Source organism: Anopheles maculipalpis, chromosome 3RL (assembly GCF_943734695.1).
Source record: "Anopheles maculipalpis chromosome 3RL, idAnoMacuDA_375_x, whole genome shotgun sequence".
Classification (NCBI taxonomy): Eukaryota; Metazoa; Arthropoda; class Insecta; order Diptera; family Culicidae; genus Anopheles; species Anopheles maculipalpis.
Genome location: NC_064872.1, coordinates 41,029,434 through 41,039,592, shown reverse-complemented (window position 1 = coordinate 41,039,592; position 10,159 = coordinate 41,029,434). Strand labels below are relative to the sequence as shown.

At 43.0% G+C, this 10,159-nt stretch overlaps 1 protein-coding gene across 1 annotated transcript; it reads left to right on the top strand.

The window, feature by feature from the left end:
* The first annotated feature begins 431 nt into the window (after positions 1 to 431).
* Positions 432 to 2,034, top strand: LOC126564547 (serine/threonine-protein kinase meng-po). Its single transcript, XM_050221625.1, has one exon. It carries the CDS (start codon positions 437 to 439, stop codon positions 1,949 to 1,951), a length of 1,515 nt encoding a protein of 504 aa, XP_050077582.1. The 5' UTR covers positions 432 to 436; the 3' UTR covers positions 1,952 to 2,034.
* Positions 2,035 to 10,159: the final 8,125 nt, after the last annotated feature.

The window sequence follows — 10,159 nt, the reverse complement described above, 5'->3', positions numbered from 1 at the left end:
CCCACCCGCAACCTGTGGCCAATCCTGGCATCTTTGAGGAAAGTTTACGAAGTAGCGCGTTTGCGTCTGATCACGGCACAGCGTGGAGAATTGGCGAAGTAGAAGGACAGTGATGGATTGTATGGATTCGTTCCATCTAGCACCATCTAGCATTCACAATAGTTTGCCAGGTCGTTATAAACCACGACCGAACCGGTGTCAACAGGGTTAACGATTTGAGGGTACGGATGAAAATCATCGAGATGCATAATTTTGTGATCGTTTGTATGCATTTTACTGCTAGTTTCTTCCACAGTTTCATGTCCTTTTAAGTGATCTTAAAAATTGATAAAGCTATGAAAACCTCTCAAATCTTGTTGAATAATTTGATGAATGTAATACAAAAAAAAAGCAATTTTACTAACCAACCGCTCCTTTCGTTCTCTTTCTTCCACAGATGAGAAATAAAATACCAACAATTGCCATCATGAAGCTATCCGAGAGCAAATCCGACACCTCCATCATTGCCAATCTGTATAAATCGATCAACCACAGCTACCGACGGTTATCAAACACGAGCAACGTGCTGCATCGGATTCCGGAAATGGAAATACCGAACATGGCGATTGCCGACGAGTACGATATCGAGAAAATGATTGCTGAGGGCTGCTTCGCTAAGATCTACCTGGCGCACCATCGGCCAACAGGGACGACCGTAGTCCTGAAAGCAATCCACACGGAGCTGACTAGTTTGAAGGAATTTGTGCGTGAATTCCACTACAACTATCAGCTCAGCCATCACCCAAACATCCTTAGCTGCTACCAGGTGAAGTTCCAAACGAAGGAGTACTACGTTTACGCACAAGAGCACGCACCGTTTGGCGATTTAGCGGCAAACGTGGGTGCAAGCGGATTGCCCGAAAGCAGCTGTAAGAAAATCGCTGAACAGCTTAGCTCTGCCCTCGGTTTCATGCACCTGAAAGGTTTGGTTCATCGTGACTTAAAGCTAGAGAATGTGCTCGTGTTTACGCCAGATTTTTCGCGCATCAAACTGTGCGACTTTGGGACGACGACGCGCGAAGGTGTACTGGTGAGCAAGAATAACAAAACCTGGACCGCTTTTCTGCCACCCGAGGTACTGGAGGTGGTCAAGAACGAACGGTTTATCTGCAAGGCATCGTCCGACTCGTGGCAATTTGGAATTGTGCTGTACGTGTGTTTGACCGGAGCGACACCGTGGAAGTCGGCGGACTGGGTGCGCGATGCAAAGTATGCCGCGTTCATGAAATATCAAAAGCGTGAAACGACCAAAATACCGGACAACTTTCGACGATTTACGCCCCGTTTGCTTCGTGCCTTCCGACGCATCTTCGATCACCGGGACGAGGATCGGGCGAAAGTGACGGACATCATGAAGTACATGAAGAACCGCTGGATGGATGGCAAGATCACGGTGTCAAAGTCGGCTTCCAACATTGCCAGCGTCGGTCAGCAGCAGCAGTACCAGCAACAACATCATCAGCACACCAACTCGGATCAGGACTCGGTGAAGTACATCAATCATCGGGAAAGCCGCAATTCTTTCGATGGAAAGCTGCGAGCACGGCGCATGACGAGCGTTGGAGCGCTCACTCCTGACTCGGTGCCGGGCTCGATAAATCTGGCCGGGGCGGATCATCAGGATGCGATCCGAAGCAAGGTGTGGGATTGGTTGGAGTCGAACGATTTGAATGCCAGCGGTAGTGCAGATGACCTTACATTCTGGAGTACTAAGGATACGAAAACGTTGCAACTTCAGCACCAACACCAGCAACAACAACAACACCGGCGTCAGAGTGTGGGAGGCCAACAGCTTCAGCATCATCAGCAAGATCTGATTAGTTTCAGCGAAACTCACAGCACCATGACCTCCACGAGCATCCTCCGAGAGACGAGGACCATCACCAGTGGTGGTGCAAAAATGTTCAAATAAGAAAACCCCTCTAACCTCAGAATTCCACCTAGTGTGAAGCATGAACCGACAGTACACAAGTGAGAACAATATACTCCTCAGAAACTCTTACCCATACACATCAAAATCGGAGTACCGAACGTTCGTTTTGGTAGCGTAACTAGCTAGTACATGTGATTATATTAATTATGTGTGTGATAATTGCCAAATGTGAAAGGAATACCTAGTGTGTAGTGTGAGCGGAGACACCGAGCGAAGAGTTTCGCGCGGGTTGTAAAGTGTACGTGTACGCGAATGCCCATAAATTTACGTAATTTGTTGTAACGTTGTGAACCCTTTCGTAGAATCATTTTAGTATGACCATTTGAGAAATAAAATGCAATAGAAATGGCTGAGTTTGCGGAGGAACAAGAAGGGGTTGATGAGTAGTTGTGGAAACATTTGATGCTACACAACATTATACCGATTTTGTAAATGTGTGCAACAAAAAAAAAAATCATTGATCCTACAGAAGAGAACAAAACATATAAGAAGCGTTTAAAACAGAGAAACAAACAGGGAGAAGTTAGCCATTAAATGTGTTATCTTTAGTGAACGTGATAAAGTATAAACGAGGGTATTTATACACAAACATATATTCAGATATACTGAGCTGTATACATACATATTTATGATACTACTTTTAGAACCAACCAAACAAATGTATATGAAGCGTAGTGTAAGAGAAGATCTATTAAAATCATTTCGAGAGAAGAACACTAGCCGGACTAACCTGAACGGAATCGATAGATCGATCGATCGATCGAACAGGGAAAGCCGAACTGCTCACTGGAGCATTGATTGCTTTTCAAGTAAGTGTTACCTTGTTTGTATTTCATAGAGCGTTACAGCAAAGCACTAGTGTGTAGGAGAAGAAAACGATGATATGAAACAAACAAAAAGGAATGAAGCCCACAGATTATACTCAAACTAACCAAAGCAAACGCAGCGCATGCATGAAATATGTACTAAGAATAAGGGGAAAAAGCTCTAAGCTCTAAGTAAACGATGCAATAATAGTTAAAGTGAAAACAGCAACATAGAGATAGCAAGGGGATCAAACAACCGAATAAAAAGATGAGATAATTTAATTGAACCTTTACCAACCACAGTAATACTCAACAAACCAAATACAAATAACATAAGAGCAGGTGGAATGTGTGGTAGATTTTTTAAGAAGTAAATTTACCCTTTTGAATGACGTGTTGCGGAAGATTGTACATAGTATGGTGAGATTTAACAGCTGACATGGTTTGCAGCCGTTTAGTCGATTAATAAAGTATGTGATAGAGAATGAATTGAAATAAGTACTTGGTTTGAATGATTGATAAAATAAAAAAAAAATCCGAATTTTACTTATATACTTCAGAAGCATGTTCAACATGTTTTACCGCACAAAAACATTAACCATCCATAGGCTATTTTCTGGAGCGTAAAAACATCTATTCTACCATCCACCCATCGCATCATTTTGAAATAGATCGAAAAGACAACATAAATGAAATTTGTCTCTGTTTGTTTGTGCGAAAGAACGGCTTCAAACGTTGCACGGATCATCGTTGTTGCCGGACGGAACTTCGTCTCGATAGGTAATTGAATTTCGCACGTAATGCCGTCCGTTCGCAACTACTGGTGTGCTGCCTGTTTGTTCCGCGGCAACCCGTCAATAAGTCGTGCCAACTCGAACTCGTCCCGTGTGAGTGTCAGTTTGCTAGAAGGAAGAAGAGCTAAACTGATGCTGTTCCGTCCACTACTGTGACGCGAGCGTGTTTGGTGAAAAGTGTCGAAAAACAGAAATTATATCACAGCATCTTGACTGCGGTACGGACACACGGTACAAAATGGAAACGGTGGTAGTGTGTTCCATTTTGAGCTGCTACCAGGAATTGGCGAGCGTAAACCGTCAACAGGACTCGTGAAAGTATAACAAAATCAAAACAAATGCATTCGGCAAAAGGAAATGGATGGAAACTCGAACCAGCAGCCGAGTGGAGCGATAGCGAGAGAGCATCATTTGCGTCGGACACTTTAAAACGATGGCCAACCGAAAAAGAGCTGACGATGGTTTCGGTGTAAAATTGACCACTAAGTAACGTCACTGTCGCTTCACGATTGGTCTCGGCGGGAAACAACAAGGGTCCATCGTGGCTAGATTGTCGTTTTCCACTGTCAATCCATTGATGTCAGCTAAAAGCAGTAATATGTGGAAGAGGAAAGAGACAGCTCTGACAAAGAAAGAGGGAAGAAGTTCAGTGTGCTTCACGTAAAACCCGAAAGTCTCTTCACGAGAGGTGCTGGAAGTGATTTGAATGATGATTCCACCAAACACAAATGTGACTCTGAGACGTTACGTATCTAAAGCCCCATGGATGCTATATCTAGTATATCGAAACGTCTCCTTTTTGTTGCCTAAATGAACAACAAGACAACGCTCATATGTTTCCACCGTCAGCACGATCGCTTCCTGACGTTTGACGAGTCGTTTTGTTCGTACTCGAGTCTTCGGTAAACAAGCTAAAACTCTTAAAGTGTTTTGTTTTTTTCCCAGAAATGGGGCCAACGTTTTCTGCTTCTGCCGTCATATAAGGTTGCAAAGATGGTTTTGTATGCCACACAAGTGCTGGCTGGGCCTTACAGCCAATGGGGAGATGGAGAAATGGAAAAGAAAGTCGGTTTCGTTTCACATTTTTAGAACTGACGAAATGAAAGATTTTGTCGGAAAATATTAAAAGTGAAGATTAAGGTTTTAGGGACATTAAAACCCCATGTGAAAGGAGCTTGTGCCTTAGCTTTACTACCTTATTTGTTGTCAAAAATGATTTGTACATTTCGTTTGCGTTTTTTCTTTCCCGTTGATGAACCCTTCACTTTGAAATGTACTTCAAGATAAACACTCGGCAATGGATTGACACTTTATTTAATCATTTTCTTACTTCAACATTGAAAGGCTGCCCGTAGTTTGTATCAGCACGGTAAGGAAAACACAAACATGTCCTTTTTTATATGAGAAAGATTTTCCAGCACATTTTGAGATTCACCGAAACTGAAGGACGAGCCTTCTACCGATGGTGACCTTTCTAGAAATTCGAAGAAAAATGGTAAATTTGAAACGAATCACTTCTACCCTTCCGTCTTTTTTTTTTTCGTAACCTGTTTACTTTAGCAAACTTTCCGAAACACTCTTTAGTCCCTGTTGCTCCGTAGCATCTGTAAGTGTACGATTTGGCTATAACAGCTCGATGATCGAACGAAAAGGAGCATTGATTACGTTCATAATAAATCACAAATGACGAAGGTATCCACAAACCACTACGGTAGACTCTGTTTAACGTGCACTGGTATCATTGTAGATAGCATGTTGCGAATTACCACTGTAGTCCTTCGGAGAATTTTACCCTTGCTGGAATCAGGACTCATGTCATCTCTTTACAAACTCGTTCCATTGTCAATAAAGTTCGTCTTTTGTCACGTACCACCGGTCAATCGAGTGGCTCGGTTGGGTGTTTTCTTTGTGCGCTTTCGAGATAGCATTTTCGGGATACAATACAATCGGTAATAGGATTTTAAGCTTACCTTATGATGGCTGTAATGAATTCAATCAGCATTCTTTTTATGTTTTGCTATGTTTCCTTGGCAATTTGAAACGAATTTATTCATTATTCAAATGTTTGGAAGAGAGCATTTTATTTTACTTTTCATCCACGAAAATGGCGCCACCATAGATTGCACATATTGATTAGCTTGAACATTAAAAGTTAACGAGCGTTAACGATTAAAGCGGGTTAACTTTTACTGGCTTTTTCTTTAAATTATAAAACTTTTCCTTGTTTTTCACTCATTTCAATGCTGGTGAATTGTTTTCAATATTCAATATTTATTTTGATTACAGATTGTAAATTGTTTATTAATTTAAAACTGATTAGCCCTCTTAGTATTGTCGGTAGCACGACATTTACATTATTTTATAATACTTTTACATACCATTTAACGCACAACAGCTGTCATACTAACATATAAATAAAATAAAAACAAATAAATTTTAACTCACAACATATAGAATCTCGCTTCATTACTTCTGTCGCTGATATTCTCGGATCAAACGTCTCACCAACCGTATTGAGAAGACGACACTTGTAGGCCAGAGGGTCACGTGAGAAAAACGTAGTCCAGGGGATTTTTCTAGGAGGTAGGAGTGTGCAAGGTGGGTATGACCTATACGAAGGCGGGAAAGGACTGTGACTGGATTCGATATCTTCCCATGAAGAGGTGTTGTGCTTGATAGGACGGAGTTTGTTGCTGAGGTCTTCGTTGTGATGATGGTAATGATGGTGTTGGTGAAGCGGATGGCATCACGGCGCGAAAGGGTGTTGTATGGTTCGTCAGGACGGAGCCGACCATTGTTGGCAAGTTGGTCGGCTCTCTCGTTTCCGTTGATTCCGGAATGACCCAGAATCCAACAGAAAACGATTGTCGGGGATGCAGGTATGGAGTCTAGAAGCTGCATGTGGGGGTCTTTGGAGATGCCGTGTTCCAGGGCAGCCAAAACACTGGCACTGTCGTTGAAGATGACGTTCGGTCGGTCGGTCGGCAACCTGGCTGGCACATATACGTATCCACCGACGAGAGGAGCACAAGACAACCGACGGAACCGTTGAGGAGTCCAACGATGAAGTCTGGCATGTTGAATGCCTTTATCAAGCTTTGGAAACCCGCAGCAGCAAACACCTGATCTTATAGTCCAAGTTACGATCCCAGCAGCACAGGGTAAAGCGAGTAGCTCTACGATGAATGGACTCAGGCTGCGCTAAGGACCGGGTTGAGGAAGGCCCCCACACTGTGCTCACATACTCCATGGAGCGGTACAGCGACTTGGTGCAGAGCGGATCAAGGAACTTCCGCGTCATGTGAGTAACCGAGCCTAGCAATAGGTTTCACCTAGCCTCGGCATGATCGATCTATTCTTCGCAAGGCAGCCTCGTATCAATAGATACACCTAGATGTTTGATACAATACTTTCTCACATCCTAGACAACTAGACCCTAGCTTTCAGCTTGCACCAGGAGTTGATCTCACGCAGTGTTGCTAGAAGAATTCGACGGTACTTTTGCGTACAGATTTGACGGAAAATGTTTGAATCGTTCGCGTATAAAAGAAAGTTATCATAAGGAGGCACAATCGACGTTGATGCACAATATTAACGATTTGTATTATTTTTTCTTATAAAACATGTTTTATATAAAACAACTTAAAAACTAGTTTGCAAAAGAGAGACTTACAGGTTTTACAAAGAACATTTAAGGATTTGCAAACAAATGTAGGATAGAAATCCTCCTACTTTTGTTAATGTGACTTAAAATAGGTAAGAAGAGGGAACGGAAGTTGAGGTTGTGGTTTGGAACAATGGCTTCCATAGCCTGTATCAGTATGCTCCAAGCACTAGACACCCTAGCGCACAGGGCAAACTTGTGCTCCAGAGTCTCTGGCTGGGAGCAGAATGAACAGGCTGAAGGAGACCGATTCATCCTGTCAAGCAGCAGTCCGTGTGGCACCTTGTTGTGCACCAGCAACTACAGCATCGGGCGTTGGTCGGATGAAAGTCTGTAGCTGGAGACGTTTTACCAAATCCATCGCCAATCCGTGGAAGTGGACTCTACAGCCACTTTGGAGTCTGGAAGTCTGTCGACCATCATTTGCCGAAAACTTTTAGTTGAGACAGTGGGTACCGGATGGTATGCGAGCTGCTGGATAACCGACCGAAGGCAGGGATACGTTGTGGCAATGGAGCCTACATTCGGGGGTTTCCCAGCACAATATATGTGCTGAGTCCCAATTTTCAGGCAACCCTACTCTGCAACGTACCGAACGTACCTGTAGTGGAGGCCAAATCGATGTCCATCGATACTGCGTCACACACTGATGCAACAAACCAAAGTTTGGGTAGAAGGAAAGTGTTTAAAAGCACCACCTTTTGCGCCAAATTGAGGTCTCTAACACGGTGCAATCTGACCACCGTTTTCCCAGTTATGCCCCATGGCCTCCCGTATATTGTTCGTGAACAATATGCCAAGTAGGCGCAATCTTTCTACATCCCGCAGCCACGGAACATGCATCGGGGTGGTTGTTGGTGTGATGTGTCCTATGTCCAGTGCCGTTGTTTTTTCCACGTTCAGCTTTACCACGTTTACCTCCACGGGTTTGGGAAGGGAGGTTGTAACCACCGAGATGTCTTCAGCATATGCGTTGATCGCAACAAATTCTTTCTAATCTGGTGATCTAAGCGGATTAAAGTAAAGGACAAACATGTACATGGATAAAGAAGGATCGCCCTGTCTGACAGAGCAGCGTATGGGAAACGATGGGGAAAGGTTTCCATTCACAAGGATACGGGAGGAGGATCGTTCACCAACTGTTCGCAACAGTCGCACAAGTCCTGGATTGAAGCCCAGAGATGACATAGTTTGCCCTAAAAACTTCTATTAACTCGCTCGGCTTTTATAGCCTTTATTTTATTTTATTATTGCCACTTTTATTGAAGCCTTTACCACTTTTATTGATGCTGTACTGAACACTTCTGCAAGAAAAACAATGAATCAAACCCTAATCCTAGAATCCCTTTAGTAAACGAATAAATTAATCCTATTTTATTATTTTTGCAACAGCATGACCGTATTCAAAATGGCTCAATATCAGTGAAATTCAATAAACTTGAATGGAAAACACATCAAAATTAACTTGATCTTATGTGTGTATCAGGTGCTGGACGCTCGTAAAAGTACGAGCGTAGTACGCTAAAAAAGTAATCAATAGCGTTTCAGTAATCAAAATTGTTCTGTCAAAGCCCAGATAAGATGTGTGAGACTTCTTATAAGGGGTGAAAAGGAATGTTCCCTTAGTGCAATAATTAGTAAATACTACGGCAAGCATGAGCATTTCTACATTCACATATTATTTGTGAAGATAATGCTGCGTATGTGAACCACTTGTCTTGTGTTTACATTCCTGTAAGACATGTGGAATCTATGCCGCACTTCACTCAACCTCTTAGGCTGCTGTCTCTCGGTTCTACCACTCAGCGTACCTTGCAAGTGTAGGCGTGTCTGGCACCCTCCGTGCCATACGTTGCGTATGTCTCCATCTACTATTCAGAAAAGAAATCCGAACCAAACCCATAATGGACGGAAGCCGTGAAAAAGTTCAGCACGATTGCAACGAAACGATCAAAGGTAATTTGTTTGCGGAATACTATCACACCACAAGGGTGGATGAGAGAGTTTTTTTTGAGGTTGTATATGAAAAATAAGACGGATACCGGTTTCTATCTAGCATGAGCAGGCTAAGAGTAAGAAACACCAATGTAAATAGAGAGGCTGATGGGTACTAATAACTTATTCTGTCTGCCATGACGCTTATGACGCCTGTTCCGCAGCGCCGTTTGATGGGGATGCCACGGTGAAGATGATGATGACGGTTAAAAATAAACAGAACATATGCCAAACAATTTGTGTTCAATGTTTTCCCCGCCACCCATCACCTACAAACTCACCCGAAACGTTATGGTACGTGACAAGGAGTAGCTCGGCCAAACAAAACCAAAACGAAAATCGCAGCAAAAGCAAAACTAAAAAAAAAGAAGGAAACGGACGAAAGATCATAGCTTGCGATCGTTTTCGTGCGATTTGCAAACGATCTTGGTTTGCGCCCCCCAAAAAACACCTTCTGCGCAAATCTTTGTACGCTCGTATCGGTTGAGCTTCTGTCCGGGTAGGGGGGGGGGGGGGGGGGGTAGTAGCAGGATATTTCTTTGTTTTGTTTTTCGCACGCGAAACATTTTACATGTTTTTTTTTTCCTTTCTTCTTTGTTCGTTATTTTTTTTTATTATGAATGCCTCACTCTATCTCGTCCTCGTTTCAGCTTGCAACCCTTGCTTTGTTTACGTTCAGAGATGGAAAATCGATACATTTTCCTCCAATTCCCAGCATCCCTTTTCTATACTCGCGATTGGTTGCCCCATCAAAAACCACGGCACTATTTGGGTGGAGAGATATTTTTAAATTTCCCACTGCCAAAGGTTAATCGGTTTTCGAACAGGCAAAACGGCAAACGGTCCGAGTAAAAATAGTATCTTTGAGGATTTGCCATTGCCACTACTGGTTGCAGTCCGATCCAGACGTTACTGTGGCAAGGGTTTG